Genomic DNA, 20,728 nt, shown 5'->3' on the forward strand with positions numbered 1-20,728 from the left:
AAGAAAAACTCACTTTTATAGAAACAATAACAAAACTAAAACAATCCTTAACTTCTTCAATTATGATGGCAAATCACTTAAAGTAATTTTCCTTTACTTATGTCAAATCAGCAAAGACATATAGTTGTAAATAAGTGTTCATCAAGAACAAAGATGGTTGAAAATAAAATCTGCAATTTACACGTGATTGTACTACTGAAAACTTCATCAACATGTATAAAATGAAGTTGTTGTACATACCATAACTTTATAACAAGGTGAGTAGAATCCACTAGTTCTCCAAAACCCTAGCTAGGAAAAGCAATGAAAAACCATAGCTCAACCAAAGAGCTCCAACATGCATTAGTCACTAAAACAAGTCTTCCAAGACAAGACATCCTCTTTGCTTCTTTTTCTTCACCAACTATACCCTAATGTCAAACCTTCAAGGGATGAAACCCTGACACTAGACTTCAATTTCTCCAAGAAGATCATAAAACCCTAGTGACTCCACGAGAGAGAAATAAAGTACAAATGAAAAGCTAAGAGAGAATACGACTAGTGCATTCTCCTCTAGGTCACATCTCTACATGAGTGAAATAGGAATGAAAGTGATAGGAATGTTAAGATCTCTCTCCTTCCTCTATATATGTGGGAGGTAAGGGAGAACAACAATAGATTGTGGGCCTAATATCTTACAACCTTAATAAACACATGTAGGCACAACACAAGTGAAGCACTCCACTCCAAAGGTAGACATGTCATGCTCCAAGGTGATGTTGTACATAATAAGGGCATGTAGCTACACAAAAGGTGTATCCACATCCCTCCATCACAAGCCCACATAGACTCCATTGCTCCTAAACCAAGTGCTCCATTAGGTCCTGTTGACCCTGCCGCCTACACCTACCTACAAGTCAGTGAAAAAAGCCTTCAACCCCACAAGGTGTGGTTGGTGGCAGGGAACTCAGAGAGGGGGTTGGGGTTGTCACACTTATCCCGACTTTCTCTGTTTGAGCTATCTCCTAGGTTAGCTAAGGGGGGTGGTCCCTAATGAAAAGTTAAGTTAAAAGATGTGAGTTTCTAGGAGAGTGTTATAGTGAAAATGGATTACTTTTAAAGATTTATGGGCAAATATGAAGTGAGCAACTTGAAATAACAATGTCAATCATTAATATGATTAAAAACCATAAAACCAGTGTCTTATAAGGAATTTGCTCAACAATTTAAAGATATATTTGCTCAAAGTAAAAAGCAATGCTCTCAAAAGAGAAAACAAAGTAACCCTGAAATGTAAATAAGAATTGTTAACACAAGATATGTAAGATACAAAATGCTTTTGAGATAATCAACTTTATAAATCAAAACATGTAAAACATATCTTGCCAAAACCCAAAAATTAGTAATTAACTTGGAAATGTAAAAGAAAGTAAATGCTAAACCAAGACATCAATATGCAATTAGACTTGAAACATGAAAATAAAACACTTGTTTGAAATGATTACAATACTTGCTTTTGGAATAGACTTTGCATATGAAAACTCAAACCATCAAGAGACAAGTAAAGTAAATGTAATGGAAAGTGCTCTTGGTTAATTTTATTAATTAGCTCTACAACAAGATTACAATTTAACTATTCAATCCTCAAACCTCGCCCTCGCCCAATGATATGAATCTCACAGTGAGGAGTCAATAGAGGAGTAGAGGATCCCTAAGATGTCTACTTCAACCAACTTATGTTGGAGGTAAAATTTTAATGAGGCTTGGAGCCTTCCTACACTTAAGATACCTAGATGAAATGCAAATTGTGTCAATTCTCCAAATTAAAATAATGATACATGCAAATGCTTCAAAGAGATTGATTTGCAATGCTTGAAAATGAAATAGTGTTCAACATAAGTTGCAATTATAACTTCAATTGGAGGAATAAAATTAGTTTACAAGTGTTGCATGAGTTTCATCAATGAATTAAAATGATACAACTAATTTGCTTGAAAGTAAAATTTGTTTCAAATAGACAATGACAATAAATTGCACCAATATTCAAGATAACAATGTAACATAAAATTGAAGCATGTAATCAAGTGCTCATGAAACAATTTACCAAGGTAAATGGAAACGAATCAAAGTTTGTTAAGAATATAAAACGCTTGCATGTAAAGGATGAATTGTCCAAAGTAAAATGTAAGCTTGTAGCTCCAAGCAACAATGAGAAAGAAAATGCAAAGCTCAAATGAAATTGTAACAAACTTTAACTTAATGAAATGTGATAGTGAGGTTGTGTTAATTCCCAATTAAAACATGCATGTAAGTGAATGAAGTATGAAAGCTTAAACCATGCAAATGTCAATCCACCCAAGAGAAGCCTCCCTCTAAATGGGGAGATAGGATACCATGGGAGAAATCCCAAGCTCCCACAAGCAAGTTAGATCTTTTATTAATATTACAATGAGAAGAGGGCCCTTCAAAGTTCTCAACTATACTTCAAGGGGAGTCCTCACAATAATTGCTTGAAACTTGGACACTAGACCTCCTTTCTTGAGAAAGTAGTGACAGGATCTCACAAAACGTATTCAATGGAAACAAGGTGTGAGTTTCCTCCAAATGCCCACGGCTTAAAGAGGAAAATGGGCAGCCCTCTAGTGAACTCGACTTGGCCAAAATAAACCTCAAAAGGGCTCACGACATCCTTGGAAATCGAACCCCCAACACTTGCCAAAGGTCCTGCAAACACTTGTTAGATGTTGTGAGAAGTTGCTCTTCAAAATCTGCGACATGAGAGTTAGCAAACAATCCAAACAATGGCTGCAAAATAAGTTAAGTATTAATGGAAAAATCCGCAAGATAAAATGTATATGTACAATTATAATTTACAAAAGACTAAGCTAAAGAGTGAGAGTAAACTCTCGTCTTTGCTTAGCCATCTTCAAGCTCTTAGATAGCAAATGAAAGAAATGAAGTACAATGTTTTTTTTAAAGAGATTTAAATTTAGAAGTTCTCGGCTTGTGTACAAGCTATGTGCCGAAATCCCTGCAAAACCACTTTGTAAGATAAGACTATGAAGGTTCAAAGAACAAATGAGAGTTCCTTTAAGAATATATCAAGAGTGGGTTGGTCTCTCCAAAGACTTCCTCTCACACTTGATTCTGTAATCCCAACAAAATGTTCCCTCTACAAAACTTCAATCAATAATTACTTCCATATAGATTTAGCAATAAACAATGATAAGAAACTCTAGAGATTTATTTAAAACCAACTAGAGCATTCTATACCTAGAGCATACTTCTAAATCAAATGTCAATGCAAGATAGTTCTACATTAACAAACCTACAAGAGCATATGGAAGCAAATTAGATCAAAGCATGTGTAAAAGGAATTGTACCAATGCTCAACAATTCATCACACTCAAGAAAGAGGAACACCTCATGAATAAAACCCCAAAATCTTTATTGATATTTCTGAAAGTGTACAAGGCAGCAACGCTTCCGCAAGCACAATAGCTAGTAACAATATTATCAATGTGAGAGCCCATGGCTCTATTATATAGAGAGTTGGGAGCAAATCCCAATTAAGAATGACAATAACAAATGGCATTGGAGCCAATCTCAATGTAGAAGTGATTAAACAAGTGGCATGAGGTGACAATCCCAAAGAGATTCGAATTTGTTGAATGGAACTCCATTGCCAAGTGTAAAAATCGAATTCTGGCAAGTGGACATCATTTTCTTCTTCCCTTTTGTGCCAAATTCGAATTTTATGGTGGAATGACAAGTGTATATGGGTGGTAACCCATGTGGGGACAATTTCCCACAAAAATCTCCACCAAATATTCTCCCAAATCTTCCCAAATGTGCATTAATTTCACAAATTCGAATTTCCAAGCAACTTTTTCATTTAATGCCAGAAATTCGATTTTATTTGAGCACATGTCATTTCCTTGATTTTAGGAGTCCACATCACCTTGGGACTTCACTTTAACTCCCCCATAATTTTCCACCTCATTTCCACAATATTTAGCATGTGTGGATATTTATTTTTCTCCATTTATTTAATTTATGGCTTAATTAAATGCCAGATTTCCCACTAAACTTAAGAAAAGTGAGTTTTGAAAGTCCAAAACACATTATTAACCCCTCAAAGTGTGTTATAGTAAAAAGTTGAGGGTGAGAGGTGTAATTTTGATTACTCATACCCCATACAACTTCTCTAGACTACACTTATTACAATTTAAATACAATTTTATTTGCAATTTTTGACCTGCGGGAAATCTAAAAAATTAAAAAATGACTACCTAAACCTAACCAAATTCCATGAAATTTTTTATGTGATCTAGTATGGTAATATACATCGACTCTAAACACTAAGATGTGTCAAGGGCTCAACTTTCAAACCGTCACTGCGGCTTTGGGATAAAACGTAAGTGAAAAAACCCAGAAAATTATCCACCTCTGAAAAAGAAGGGATAATTAACCAAATAAAAAAACACTCCAAGGTGTACTCGTTTGCTGATCGAGTCCCAACATCCTAGGTCTGTTATAGACTCAAAACTCATCATTACTAGTATCACTTATTACAATTCCCCATAGGGTGTGGAATCTGGGCACAAGAAAGATGATGAGAAGATAGAAGTAGAGTTAAAAAACTCGACTGATGATCTCTGATGGTACAAGTGTCCTCTGGATCATCCTTGGGCATGGAGTCTTCATGTAATCATCAGGTGCCACTCCAGTGGTCAACAGGTCCACTCCCCATATTGCAGGAAATCACTCACAATTCAGGTGTCCTTGAACCAACTCCAAGCCTCCATCCAAGAATCCAATCTAACCATGCTATGTAGGGCCTATGCCCTTGTCCAAGATGCACAATGCTCCTCCCAAGTAGGGCATTCTCCAAGCAAGGGAACCTCTCAAGCCTTCATGAAGGATGTCAACCAAGCTGTCAAGAAAACTCCAATGCCCTAGGGAAGAATACCAAGCATCTACCTAATTGAGGTCAACCAATCACTAAGAAAGCTATCTCCAATATGCAAAATCTGTCATGAACCATCACCCATGTGCCAATCCATTATGGACCAATTTTTTTTAATCATGAATCTATATTCTAAATCATAATGTTAAAACATAAAATTTAAATGCTTTCTTTCAAAGTATCAATATAATTTTCTTAAATAGCTCTCTCTCTCTCTCTCTCTCTCTCTCTCTCTCTCTCTCTATATATATATATATATATCACTGTTTCCTATTTTTTTAATGGTCATGTTTCTAGTGCATTTATGTTTCAGACACATGTTTTCATTTCCCCATATCATGCAACTTAGTTTCAAAGTAACTCAAAAACTAACAATACGAAGCATTAATTTTATTAATGATTGTGCACCAACAATACAACAAATGGCTAGCCTGTGACAGGTTGCTCACAAACAAAATTGCATACTACACTCACCCTTGCATGTTACATCATATCTAAGTTGCAAGAAACGCCGAAACGTTTTGGAGTCTCCAAAATGGGTACGTTTAGAAACGTCCCCTCCCAAAAATGGAAATGTCAGCCGAAACGTCGACTGAAACGTCATATATGTATATATAATATATAAAAGAAAAAGTTATAAATAAGTGAAGAACACATTATCTTGCAAGTAAAAAGGGAATACGACCCATAGATGACAATTTAGAAGGAAAACCAAGTCTATATTAACTCTCATAGATGATTACATGATGGTTGAGTTTCAGTCGAGTTTCCGCTGAGTTTCGGAGTTTCGGGTACGGGTACGGCCCAAAACACTGGGTTCCTAAAAGTTTTGTGCAACATAGCATCATATACTTATGCACACTTAGCAAGCTATGGTGGTTCAACCACTTATCACTAACATTCACCTTTACTGTTACATATTGCTTACATGTTATAATCTAAGCCGCATGGATACAGATACCAATGGATATAGGTAGAGTATTCAAAACAAAAATGGCAATTTTTTAGAAAATCAAGACATTATACAATCAGGATACAACAAATACTTACATACATATACAACAAATACTTACATACATGTGTGTATGTTTGTGTCTTTCCACGTGCAAGAAAAAAACCATGAGATAAAAAAAAAAATCAAAACATTAATCATGAAATCCAAATTTGGAAATAAACAGACAAAAAAAGGAAGAGTAATTATGATTAAGGAAAGCCCAAGCCTTTTATTTCTAATTTAATGTATAAGAAATAATGATTAACCTTATTTATTCTAAAATTCCATTAGTGACTGAAATGCCCGACATGCCAGCCGAAATGGACAATGTTGGCGGACACAACAGATTTGGCATTGTCAAAATCTGAAATGTTGCCGAAGCATTTTCAGAAATGTTTTATACCAGGATTCATTTAAAAAATGTGAAACATATTTCTGGCATCAAGGTTTGGCGTTTCCGGTTACATAACTTATAACCGTAACCTAGTATAACTTAACCACTAAAGAGGTCACATGATGCCAATGCTAAAATTGAAGTCATGCAATAATTATTTAGATATAGACATTATTTGGAGCTCGTTGTTTGCTATTCCAACACTTTCCTCACCCAAAAGTCCAAATCGAACAGATAAATGGGATGTGAAATGCTAAAATGATCCTCAAATGCCCCCACAGGACAAATAAACAATTGCATAAAATAAATATGCTGAGCAAAAAGAAACACATTTTTACACGCTAATAAATAAGAAATCACAGAGGCAAACAGGCCATCAGTTTTCTACGTAACAGATACGCATGAAGTATATCTATCGAGTGCACAGACTCACCGAATCATATACATATCAAGAAAGTTTTATCAACTTTTTCTTCCTATAAAGCTAAAATAACTCGATGATTGCAGTTAGCCGTATGCTACAAATATGTGTCACACGTGCTACTTTATCATATCAGACATGGTCTTCCCAACCAAAGTCACAAATAGGAAGAAGTATTATGATCTCTAACTTGATGACTGCAGTTAGCTATATGCTCCGACTAGGCGTCACACATGCTACTTCGCCCTATAAGACATGGTTTTCTCAACCAAAGTCACAAATATACAGAAGTATTCTGATCTCTAAATCCAGGTTTTGATGGTGTTCCTCTATAGGGTCCCAACCAAAGTCATTAAATGGTAAAGAATTCTGTGCCAATCCACTACTGGATACTGTCTCGTTTATGTCCGAACGCATCGAGATTGTTGTTTAATGGGCAAAAGAAGCAAAATACCAGTCTAAAGAATAGAAAACCATATTAACGCATTACCTTGACTGAATAGGATGTTTAGGAATAACAAAAGCAGAACGTAGAAGGGGACTTCTTTAACATATTTCTGGATAACTTTCATCAAGCTCTTCTCCATATCAATGGAAAGATAATTCACATAAGCACTAAACAATGCATACCTTGCCGACAAGGCCAGAATCGAGCAGCCAGTAAATAGGAATATTGAACTCTTTATAGCGAGCAACTACTATATCTCGTGTGCGTAGAAGGGCATACATACTTTTCTCAACTCTGCAAATTGAATAACAATAAGTTTTGTTAGCATTCTCAACTCTGTAAACTACTAAAAGAGAAAATAACTTCAATAAAATCTTTTATAAGACTCTGAATTTACACCGGCTCTCTTTTTAAGGACTTGTATCATGTTGGTAACTAGAGAGATAAGCAGACAAAACTCCTGGAATTCTTTTAAGTGATCACTTGTATGCTCTAGATAACTTAAGATAACACAAAGACAAGACACAACTCCATAATTTGGCCTTCTACAAACTTTGAATTTTCAATTTACAACTGATCTCTTTTAAGTAATGACTTGTGTCATGTTGACAACTAGAGATAAGACTTAATTACCACAATTTTTCATTAAAAAATGCTTTGACTTGAAGTTATACAATCCCTGCACTTTATCTTGACACGTGATTTTCAGCCACAAGTCGCTGGGGTGCATGGTAAAACTCTTGAAAGCAAAAAATGGACACAAATACAAACATCTAAAGAAAACAACCTACTGTTTTGACTTAAGTTACCACAATTTTTCATTAAAAAAATGCTTTGCCTTGAAGTTATACAATCCCTGCACTTTATCTTGACACGTGATTTTGAGCCACAAGTCGCTGGGGTGCATGCTAAACTCTTGAAAGCAAAAAATGGACACAAATACAAACATCTAAACAAAACAACTTGCTGTTTTCATCCTTGTTTTTGAGTAATAATATTTTCCTCCTGAATCACGGCTGATATAAAAGCGATTAATTTTACAAGTAATAAGAAACAAGGGCATAAGATCTTACGATTCAAGTAAGGAGTACATCCTATGGAGGGCCGTGTCACGAGAAAGTATTGGATCATCAACAAAGGAAGCAATTTCTGACTCCAACCTTTGCAAATCTTGATATTCAAATGCTGCTTCCCTCAAAGTATCAGCTTTACCCTCGGGCCAATCAAAATGCTTAAGAACTGCACGCTCGTCAACCTGAAAACAGAAGTAAAACACTTTTTTTCTAAGCATATAAAGCCATGTCTGATTTACTCTAGCAAGATGCTTAACAGGAAAGAATAAATAAATCATTTATGATTTCCTCAGATCAGTTTGATCTATGAATTCATATTAATCAACCGCTGCCCATAACCATCCATGCATCTTACCATATTGACTCTATGCCTATAAGATTCACTTTTTCAAAACGTAAGTTTAAACCTATATATGAGAGCTAACCCTCTTGAAAGATCCAGGTTTGGTAATTAAAATATCTAAAACAATAAAACATTTAAACAATGGGTCTAAGCACCATATAATTTTTACAAAGATATTCCTTTGCAGGACAGCACTTTGTATCCCTCGGTTATTTTCAATCCTTTCTGTTATATAGTATTTCTGCAACCCTTCATTGGTTCTCGGGTTGCATATCTGTTCACAATTTTATTAAAAGAAAATAATAAAGATTACCTAGCTTCAAAATCAAGACCCTCTCTTCTTGACAGTTGTGAGATATGGATCCCAACTTGATGCAAACAGGTTGGAATTACGTTGAGAACGTAAAATAATAAAGATTACCCAGCTTCAAAATCAGGATCCTCTCTTCTTGACAGTCGTGAGATATGGATCCCAACTTGATGCAAACAGGTTGGAATTACGTTGAGAACGTACTCGTTACTATGCTTTCAAAACATATTCACACTAAGAAAACATTTCCACCCTATAATCTCACCTGAATTTGATGCTCTCCTCTTCACCTCAATGATTTTTCATGTTGTAAGTAGTGACCACGTAACACAAATTGAAAGAATGGTTGATCAAGACTTTTAGATACCTGTACCTAGCTTTCCAATCCTTTATATAGACCTTTCTAGCCAAGGTATTAAAATCAGTCAGTTGGTATGATAAGGTTCTCCTCTCCAACGAATAAACCTGGATGTCGAGAAACACCTTCCCACCCTTTAGAATTATTAGCTTGATTAACTACATGTTTAGTTGATAATAATGAGCTTAGATTTTGCTGTTTTTAGCATCTCACCGAGGAGTTCTTTTTGCACTCCTACATTGCACCTTATGTTACAGGATGTACCTTCCTACTTTTGCGGTCATTTGTCGGAAATTAATAAAATTATCATATCATATCTTATCTTACCCTCAATAGTAAGCAAGGTAATACCGTAATAGTGCAAGCAACTATAAAGCTGTTTTCTTTTTTGAAAAATAGGTCTTGTTACCCCTTCTTCGAGCAGATGTACCGATAGAAACAAAATTTCAATTGCATCTTGGGGGAGGTATCAAGCTCAGTAGCCAACAGATACGGAGATATCAAGCTCAGTAACAAACAGATTTGTGTTGAAATGACCGTGAAATACAACCAGCAGACCCAAGTGGGCGTTGGGAGGGCCTGGTAGGTCTGTGGCTGCCAGCAGTTTCTTTTGGACCAAAGTTATTGACAGAAGGTGCCTATCCTTTGTCACGATCAGCACGCTTGTGCATTTCTGTTTTCTCGAACAATTTCTGGTGGATAAAGTTACCAATCAAACTTTGTATGTACTGTTGAATTCTCTGGGTTTCCATATACATGGGATGTTGCACACAGTGAAAAGAAATAAGGCTGCTTGAACAGTATTGCTGGCACTTCAAGCAAAGGTTTAAATTATGTTCAGTCAGAAGGGTTTTGTGAATTTTTATTCTTTTTATGTTTTTCAGAAGGTTTGTGCCACCTTAAAGTTTAAAATACAGCAGCTTTAAAGTCATGAAAGAGGAAAAGAATATCACGGAGGCACTTAGTATTTTCTTAGAGTCACTGGTCACAACACCATATTAGACGTTGACTGTCAAAACAATTAAAAAAAGGGGGACTGCTTTGCAAATAGAAGAAGATCGAGGTGACACCAGCTCAGAAATTGTATGTTAATATGTGTTAAAATTGGCAACTAGGGCCAAACTCCACCTTGGACAGCTCATATGATGGAGATGATATTTTTATTGGATTCCTCTTTCCGAGAGGTGCAGGATTGATCTAAAGATCATCTCATTCTGACAAGCAGAAATGGAATTATGAATTTATTTTTTCTATGGACAAATTGTCAAGGTCGGCCAGAAGTCTAATGTAGGCTCATGAAGCCCAACAGACGTCTCTTCACCCTCAACGTTGTGTATAAATAGAAGAGGCATTTTCCTCATTTTAGACATCATCTCAACACATCTTTCTCTCTCCTCTCCTCATTGGTTTGTACAGCAAAGGAGCAGCTCCTCTTCTTCACCGTTGACTTGGGTTGACCAAAAATTTCAGGCTAGAATTTCAGGACTGTTTTTGGGCCATCTGCAGCAGTGTTCACCGAGGGTCAAACTCACTCCTTTGACTTCGTTTTTCAGGCAGGAAATCCGACTTCCTTAGGCCGCATCCCCTGGCACAGAAATTGAGGAATTTGCTGTTGTTTGACCTGCAATGACCGCAGGCCCTTTGCACTGATTCAAACAGTCTTTGGAGGCCGAGTTGACTGGGTTTGACCGAGCTAATTTGGAGGAGATTTTCTGCTGGTTTGACCAGCATTGACTTTCTGGTTAGAGCATCCTGTTGACTTCAGTTTGAATAGATTGTTTTACAGTAATTGGGCAAGTAATTTGTTATATAAAAATTAGTTATTTTTATTAGTTAATAGGCAAAGGGGATGATCAAAGATCATGCCCATTCACCAAAAGGCACCAAGGCTGTATTTAAGCCAGGGCTTCTCATCCTATAATGCATCATTCAATTATTAATAAGATTTATATCATAGCTGTTAATTGCTTAGTTTTTGTGCTCCATCTGGTATCAATTATTGTTCCCAAATGGCTTAATGAGATTCGAAGTGAATATGAAAAAGATCCAAAAACAAGCGCTATAATCAATAACCTTCCGCACAACTCAAAATGGGAATGGAAGAACGACATTCTATGGTACAAGGGAAGAATCTATCTGAATTCAAACTCCAAGTTTAAAACCAAGATCCTCAAGGAGTCACATGATTCACTGTCAGCCGGACATGTTGGATTCTTTAAAACTTACTATAATGCACGCCAATCATTCTTTTGGAAGGGAATGAGTCACGATATTCAAAAATATGTAGCAAAATGCGATAAATGTCAAAGGAATAAAAGTGAAAATATTATGACACCTGGACTACTTCATCCCTTAAACATTCCAAATTAGAAATGGGAAGAAATATCAATGGACTTTATTGAAGGCTTACTTGTATCTGATGGTAAGGATAAGATTCTTGTAGTAGTCAACAGACTCACCAAGTATGCTCACTTTATTGCAATGAAGAAATCACACTCAGCAAAACAAATCACTGAGATATTTTGCAAAAATATTTACAAATTACACGGATTTCCAAAGGTCATTGTGAGCGATAGAAATTCCAAATTTAAGGGTAATTTGTGGAAGGAATTATTCAATCATATAAGAACCTACCTCAACATGAGTTCTGCTTACCATCATCGAACAGATGGCCAAACATAGGTTGTCAATAAATGTTTGGAAGCTTACCTACGTTGTTATGCCACACACAAGCAAAATAAGTGGGTTCAGTGGTTACATCTCGTTGAATGGTGGTACAAGTCTACTTACCACACGTCAGCAAAAATGACTCCAATTCAAGCTTTGTACGGGTACGAACCTGGCTATCATCTAGACAAAACTACCAATTGTTAAAAACCAACTAGAAGAAACTCGAAAGGTCATACAAACTCTAAAAGAAAATCTAAATAATGCAAGAAACCGTTTGAAGCAACAAGTTGTCTGAAACAGAACTAAGAGAGAAATTGAAGTTGGAGAATGGGTATTTGTCAAGCTCCAACCGTACAAACAACTATCCTTAAAAAAAAAAGGAAAAATTAAATTAGCACCAAAGTTCCATGGACCATACCAGATCAACAAAAAGATCATCCAAGTTGCATATAGTTTAATCCTTCCGGATAAAAGTTGTGTCCACAACATCTTCCATGTATCCTACCTTAAAAGGGCACTTGGTGACCATCAATCAACACAAACAACGCTTCCATCCTTAGATGATGAAGGTGTTGATTTGGGGTAGCATCGGATGTGCTCTAGGCATCAAATTTTGCAAGGAGGCTTGGGCACATATATTCCAAAGAACCCAGAAAGTGTTTTGGGAAATTCCACTCATAGACAATTTTATTAAAAAAATTAATATTTTTAATGGAGTTTCTAAGTCTAAACTTAGGAAAATTAAAATATTAATGGGTATTAATCTAATTGTGGGTGTAACTTCTAGAAAAAGACGGAGATCAAGTCAAAATGATCTAAGCCTTCGATTAGGAGTTAAAGGTCGTTGGTTGTCCAACAGGAAGATATAAGAAGGGGCTTCACGGTCATTTTGAAAACACACCAAGAGATCAAGAGATCGAATTTCGGAAGTGAGAAGTTTTCAGGAGAAAGTTTTGATCGAGGAGATTTCTTGCAGTTGAAGGGCAAGGACAGCGTCCGAAGAGAGAGATTTTCTCAGCCGAAGAATCATCAACAGAGAGACACTGAGAGTAATCCAATAATGACAACGTTGAGCCAGAAAGGCTAACACAGAGCCACGCAGAGGCAGCGCAGAAGCCAAGAGGGAGTCCGAAATTTGCAGAGGGAATTCGAGTTTCAGAAGCCAGGAGCCAAGGTGTGAGACTGGGAGGCAGAAATCAAATCTCCTGGGCAGCAAATAGACCAGCCAGAGGATTGATGCTATCCCCAGAGAGCTTGACGCTGAGATGACGCAAATACTATGCAGAGGCAGCACAAAGTCAACCAAAAAAACAGGGGGAAATCATTCTGGGGCGGGATCAGCCAAGATTTACAATGATAGTGTGAGGTAATCTCACAATTATTTTTGCCAGTATTCTCTCTCTGTAACTGAATAACCTGAGAGGTAATCAAAGATGTATTCAGAATTTGCTACTACTTAATAATAATAAACCCTCAAAACCATTGCACCGGTTTTCCCGCATTGGTTTTTTCTAGGGATGTTTGTCCAAAAATAATGGTGTCTATTGTGTTGTATTTTCTTTCTTGCTCAATATCTTGTTTCCGCATATAAATTAATTAAGTGAAGGTTGCAGTAGTATTTAGTATTTACTTCGATATTTTCCATAGCACACAGTGAATAACTTGTATGGATTAACAAGTAGGAGAAGTAACATCAGTTTGTTGCAGTAGGGGTTCCTCTTGTGGAATTTTCACATAGTATCAGAGCTACAGGTGAAGCAAAAAGAGTAGAGCCAATAGATCCAATGCTGAGCAGAAGAAAGGAGCTCAAAAAAGTTGCAGGAGGCAGCAATTCGAAATCCCCAAAGGGCTGACACAGTTCCAAGCCGGGAGTGCAGATTTTCGAGGCAGTCTCTCTCCGAGTGAGTCGACGGAGAGAAGGACTTCCAGTTCGAATTTTTGCAAGGGCAAAGGGAGCAGTGCTAAAGCCTCGGCGTGAGAGAGCTAGTGGGATGCAGATTTTCAGTAGGTCGTTTGTTGGGTTGAAAAAAGTCAGAAGAAGGAAGAGAAGCACCTTGAGGGAACTTTTCCTCAGCAGACGTCCCGCTAAGAAGTTCGTTTTCTCATGGATGAGCAGCAGTAGTGAGAAGCAGAGGGGATTTTCGACATTTTTGGCAGATATGGCAACCAGTGGCTTGAGGGATCAGGACAGGTTGGACGGAGCATCCAACTACGTCATCTGGAAGGCTAGAATGTCTTTCCTTCTAGATGAGCATGCCCTCAAGATGTACGTCGACAGTGTGGTCGCTGAACCTGCGGATGCAGATGCACTGAAGAAGTATAGAGCTGAGATGGTGAAGTCCAAGAGGATGATCTTGGATGGAGTAAAGGATCACATTGTGTGTCATGTCGCTAGTAGAGGCACTGCTAAAGAGATGTGGGATGCCTTGGCCACGTTATATCAGGGATCTTCCGAGCAGCGAAAGATGTACTTAGAGCAGAAGCTGAGATCTGCTTAGATGCAGAAGGGAGAGCGTGTGGATCCATTCCTCACGAAGCTGAAGGAAACCCGTGATGAGTTGTCTGTTGCAGGGCATACACCTCAAGATTCAGAGTTGGTTAGACTAGCCCTCAATTCTGTCTCAGATGAGTGGCAAGTCTTTGTCCAGAGTATCCTGGGCAGAGCAGCATTGCCTAATTGGGATGAGATGTGGGCAACTCTAAAACAAGAGGAGCTGAGGAGAGACCTGGTCAAGGTCAAACTTGATGGAAGTAGCACAGCAGTGGGTCGAAGCCCAAGGAGGAGGATAATGCAGCCCTTGCATCGAAGGAACAGCAGGAGCAGCGGAGATGTAAGGAGGACATCTCGAAGGAGAAGTGTTTCAGATGTGGTGAGATGGGCCACTATGCATCTCAATGTCCTCTCAGGAAGAAGGACAAGGATGAGAAACACGATCCAAAGGCTGCGCCCGCGAAGATCAAGGAAGAGGAGTTTTCCATGACAGCCGAGATACCTCCAGGAGGGAGGTGGGCTAATTTAGAACTGTAGTTCGATAGAGCTATAGAGGGGCAAGATCCTTGAGGAGTCCACCTCTTGGTTCAATACCTTGCTACGAGAGCCCAGTTTTGCAGTAGCAAGATGGACTAGTGTCAGATGGTGCCGAGGAGTGTCGGAGAGACAATTGCAGTGGCTAGGAGCGCAAGAGTTTGAGCAGCGCAAAGCAGAGTTGACAGCAGTGCAGATGGCACAAAGAAGAGGTCAGCAGCAGCGCAATAAATTCAAAAGTTCAGCGTAGAGACTAGCAATAGTTAGGCTTCAGCATTCACGTGGTATCATACTAAACATTGTTAGTTTAGTAATTTTGGATGTTTTTCAGTTGCTTCTCTCAGCGATTGAGGTGCAGTAATTTTGGAGAACCCTCTAGCCACAAACCTCACTTTGAATTTCTCAATGCTGCCATCTGCAGCATGCTTTACCTTGTAAAGCCATCTGGAAGTAACCACGGATTTGCCCTCAGGCCTCGGCACCACCTCCCAAACATCATTCTTCATGATAGAAGAATACTCCTCCTGCATGGCCTCTCTCAAGACCCGCTGGCTAGCTGCCTCCTCATAGCTAGAAGGCTCAGAGTCAAGGATGCTGGTAACCATCGCCATATAGCTACAAAACCTCTCAGATGGTCTACTCTCTCTGACCGGCCTCTTCGGCTCAGCAACAGATGTGGCATCTCTCAAGGTGTCCTGAAGCCACTTGGGCTTCCTCTTCCCTGAGCACACTTCTCCCACTGGAGAATGAAACTCCTCCTCCTCATCATCATCAGTAGCCTGAACTCCTGACTGTCTGTCTGCTGTCCTCCTGCCTGCACCTGAACCTGTAGAAGCTGAGGTACCGTGTGAACTGTCCATCAGTGGACTCCCTAGTGAACTGCTCTGCATGCTGCCCGGAGCACCGCCCCTCTGGCTCGGCGAGCCATTGCTCACTGATGAACCTGACATCCTCATAGATGTACCTCCGGATCCTCCTGATCCCTGCCCACTGGATCCCTGCGACTGACTCAACTACTGCTGAGGGTCTGGCTGATCTAGATACTCTAACTCCCGTGACCTCCTAAAGGCCCTGTCCTCCTCGAACTTCATATCCCGTCTGACAACAACTCTCCTCTGTGCAGGAATGTAAATCCGAAAGGCCTTTGAGGTCTCACTGTAGCCCACAAAGATACCCTTCTCTGCGGTGGGCTCTAGTTTGGTCCTCTTCTCCTTGGGTATATAGGAGTATGTAATGCATCCAAAGATATGAAGATGACCAAGATCAGGCTTCTTCCCAGAGAAAGCCTCCTCCAGAGTCATGTGCCCCAAGGCACAATGCGGACTCCTGTTCTGCAAGTAAACAGCTGTGTTGCAGGCCTCTGCCCACAAGAACAATGGCAACCCCTGATCATGTAACATGGCTTTGGCAGCCCCTATGATGGATCTGTTCTTCCTCTCCGCAACCCCGTTCTGCTGGGGGTTGTAAGGAACAGTGAACTCCCTCCTAATGCCTGCCTCCGCACAATAGTCAACAAACTCTCCAAAGGTGTACTCTCCTCCATTGTCCGACCTCAAGGACTTGATCTTTCGACCTGTCTGAGTCTCCACAAGAGCTCTGAACTCCTGAAACCGCTTGAAGACCTCACTCTTGGTCTTCAAAAAATAAATCCAGGTCCTCCTGGAGTGATCATCAATGAATAAGACATAGTACTCATATCCACTCAAGGAAACATGAGACATCCGACCGCTCACATCAGAATGAATCAAATCAAGTATCCCAGTCGCTCTGCTGTCACTGCTGGGAAAAGGGGATTTGGCAAACTTGCCCATCGCACAACCTCTGCAAGTATCAAAGTGATCAGTACTGAAATCTGGCACACCTGTAGTGATCTCCCGCAATGTCCTCAAGGCTCCATGATACATATGTCCCATCCTGCGGTGCCAAATCTCACACAGCTCAGAACTGCTAGCTCTGCTGTCGGTACTACTGCTCAATGCCAAAAGGGGTTGGAATGCAAACTTGTACACCTTTGCATGGCGTACACCTATCACTCTAGCTGAATCAGCTGGAGTGCCCCTGGGATACATCAAACACCTGTCCTCCCTTGAACAGTACCTCATATCCTCTGTCCTCCAAAGCTGAGACGGATATGAGGTTCTTCCTCATCCCTGGCACATAAAGAACCTCTGACACCTTCAAGGGAGGTTTGGACTGCCTCTGAAATGTCACTGTCCCCACCCCGACTGCTCTAACAACTCTGTCATCACCGAGTACTACCTCAATATCAGTGCCACTCTCTGAAAGCTCTGAGAAGTACTCACGGACTCCTGTCATATGACGTGAAGCCCCACTGTCCACATACCAGATACCTGAAGATGCTCCGCTAATCGAGGGAAAAGCATGCTCCCTCTGAACCTGTGTGGCAGGTGATCCTGCACTAGAGGACTCACACGTAGTGAACGCAAACTCCCGATCAAAACGACCTGCAAAGTCCTCAATCTCTGCTGAAGCTGCCACGTCCTGGTTCTTCCCCTTCTTCTTCTTCTTCTCCGGACACACAACTGCATAGTGTCCCATCTTTTGACAATTCCAACACTTCACCTTGGAATAGTCCTTCTATGTGTTCCCCTGTTTACCTTTACCTTTGCCTTTGCCCCCACCACTGCTTGTGGAAGCCTGCTTCTTCCCTTTGCCTTTCTTGCCTCCTGCCACCAGTGCTACGTCCTCATCCTGCTCAACTGGCTTGGCTGCCCCAAGCTGTCCTTTTCTGATCTCTGTCTGAATACAATCATCCCAAAACCTCTCCCATGTGGGAAGGGTCTCACGTGCACAAACCCCATCAGCAAAGTTCAACCATGAACAGGGGAGGCCATTCACTGCAATACGCACCAACTCAGTGGATGGAATGGCCTCTCCAATCGCTGCCAACTCATCTCTCACATTGGTAATCTTTGTGAGATATCCAGCTGCACTATCATTCCCCATCTTAATGTTCTTCAGCTTCTCCTTCAGGACCATCTTCCGGTTCTCATTGGTACTCTGGTAGAGATTGGACAATGTTGTCCACATCTCATGGGCATTGCTCTTTCCTCTCACATGAGGAATGCAATGGTCTTTGATTCCGTCTAGAATCAGCCTCTTACCCTTATTGTTCTTCTTTTTATACTCAGCCAACTGAGTAACATCAGTGGGTACAACAACAGGGTTCTGTGCGGTATGCACCATGATATCCCAGACTTCTGCCTCCTCAAAGATACTCTGCATTCTCTCCTTCCAAACGCTGTAATTTATATGCCCATCCAGCCTATCCTCCACCCTCAATCCCAATGACATCCTGCTGTCCTAAAACTGAAAAATAGCACTGTTGTAGTAAAGATAAAACTGCTGTTTATGAAAAAATCAGCTTGCTGGAATTTTCTGAGTGAAAAATCAGCAACTGTAATTTTTCCTTTTGCTGTCCCAAACTGCCCTTCAGCACTCAAGCTCTAATACCATGTAAAAATCTCTGTTTTCCCACCCCGGTTTTCAGTTTCTCCTTATTTCTCCCATGTAGTTAAATGCCCATTCCCATAACCATACATTTAACAGACTGAAAAAATAAATATTGCTGAAAACACAAATTCTGGAAATTTTTCAGAATGCTGGAAATTGCAGAATTAAAAATCAGCAATCAAAAATAGCCATTAAAACACATTAAAACACTGATATTTTTGGTCAACTTGACCCTGGAAAAACCCCCTACAACTCTTGAGGAAAACCAGTTTGAGAGCTCTTCTTTATTTCTGAAAATTGCCTTTTTACAGTGAGAATTATTCAGCAAAAAATCAGCAAGCAAATTTACAACTTATCTCCTTTCTCGTGCCTCACAACAATCTGGAAATTACAGCAAACAGGACAGCAATAAATGTTGTACAGCCTCCGTTTTGTGTGCAGAAAAATCAGCAAACTGCTCCTCGATTTTTGTGCAAAAATCTGTCTTTCACTATGTGCTGAATCAGCTGTACAAATCTGCTCAACTGCTGCCTTGGAATCTGTGCCAAGCTACTGTCTCCTTCTCCTCCCTGCTCAGAAATCTCTCTTGCTCTCTTGCTCTCATTCTCCCAATCTGCTCATGAAAGAATGAATGACCTTTTCCTCATTTTCCTCCTTTAATATAACTCCAAGTGACTTTTGGGTGATCCAAGTGACTTTTGGATGATCTCTAAATCCAATGGCTGAAATAGATTTAGATCAATGGCTGAGATTAAATGCTCATTTAAATCTCACTTTCTATTTTTTAATTCACCCCACTTTAATAAAGACCCACTTAGTCATTTATTTCCAAAGTCACTTTTCCTTTCTAATTTTTCATTTACTTTATAAAAGTTACTTTAAAATTAGACTTAGTAACTTTATCACTTAAAGTCACTTTTAAATTAGATTTAACTTTATAAAATTATAAAGTCACTTTAGGAGAAAAATTAAATTCTTTTGGACACTTTTCCCTAGGCCAAAGATCAAAAAGCCTAAGGGAACCACCTGTCTCCGGTACCAAATTTCAACAGAATCTAGTTGGGATTCTACACCGGGGAGATCGCCTTGTGGTTGGTGGAGAATTCTGGCCCATCAACAGGTCTAAAAAACCAAAAAATCATAAAAATTGAGAAAATTTCGGTAAAAATTGGCAAACATCAGAAAAATTAAGATACCACCAAAATATCAGTAAAAATCAGCAAACATTGGCTGGGCCAAAAAATCGTGATTTCGTGATAAAATGAAGATGTTATCGGGATGTTTGCAACACTGCTTCAGCATAATATTGGGCTAAGGTAAGCATATCTCAACCATCTTATTCTAAAATAATAAAAACTCAAAAAAAATTCCTTTTTTCTTTTTTAAAAAAATATAATTAAAAATATTTACTAGCTTACACTTTCTGTATTTTATCTCAAGATAAGCTAGTTAACCCTTGAGGTTTGAAGCCATAGTTTTTATATTTTATCCAAGGAAAAAATATACCTTATTTTGGTGTTTCAAACACACTTCATAAATTATATTGAGTTAGTTTTGCAGATATATGTAATTTTATAGCGATACATACTTCAGATCCATCAAAATTTCAGGTACAAGAATATTATCCAAGTGATTATTTATCATTACCCCCTTGTATCAGTTCCCAAATTTATTATTCAAGTTTACATCATCATTTTGGGACTATTCTTATCGTATTCCAGTCATTAGAAGGTTAAATTACAAGCTGAAACAATTTTTCAAGTTTTGTACTAGTAGGGATTTGATCCACCTCTGCAACAAGTTTCTGGCTTGCTGGAAATGCAGATTCGTTGTAGCAATGAAGCTGAGGAAGGGTCAAATTGATAATTCACTTGTCCTAGCTTCCCCACCTTTAGATTACCAATATAGAGTGTGTATACACGTGAGGGTGGCCCTGAAAAAGAGAATTTCCTCTTTGTTTTCTGAGTTTTTTTTTGCATTTTTCAAAACTGTAGTCATAGGATAGTGAGCAAAAATACACAGGAAAGCCTCTTACCAAAGGTATATATCAAGGACAACTTATATATTTGATAAGTACATTAATTATGTGCTCTTTTGAGCTACTCACATGTTTAATATCTTGAGTTTAGAGCAAAATTTGTTGCTACTATGCATTACTTTTTTGCATAAATATCATTTCCAAATCATTTTAGTAAGAAAAAACTAACTCCTCTCTTCACCCAAGACACCAATCAAAGCACTAGTCTATAAATTGTTGGGTGAAGTACCTA

The 20,728-nt window shown here is 38.9% G+C and overlaps 1 protein-coding gene across 4 annotated transcripts in view; it reads right to left on the reverse strand.

Annotated features, from left to right (window-relative positions):
• The window catches only part of LOC149186124 (protein CHUP1, chloroplastic-like), a 58,596-nt gene that overhangs the window by 20,194 nt on the left and 17,674 nt on the right, over positions 1 to 20,728 (reverse strand). For all 4 annotated transcript variants that reach the window (XM_089410907.1, XM_089410910.1, XM_089410908.1 and 1 more), the window contains 2 exons: positions 8,279 to 8,460; positions 7,388 to 7,499 (listed from right to left, as the gene is read on the reverse strand). In XM_089410907.1, coding sequence (XP_089267033.1) covers positions 7,388 to 7,499; positions 8,279 to 8,460 — 294 coding nt within the window. The remainder of the gene's footprint in view (positions 1 to 7,387; positions 7,500 to 8,278; positions 8,461 to 20,728) is intronic.

This window comes from Pinus tabuliformis, chromosome 3_1 (assembly GCF_031772625.1).
Source record: "Pinus tabuliformis cultivar Carrire ecotype Pingquan chromosome 3_1, CPIR1, whole genome shotgun sequence".
NCBI classification, from domain to species: domain Eukaryota; kingdom Viridiplantae; phylum Streptophyta; class Pinopsida; order Pinales; family Pinaceae; genus Pinus; species Pinus tabuliformis.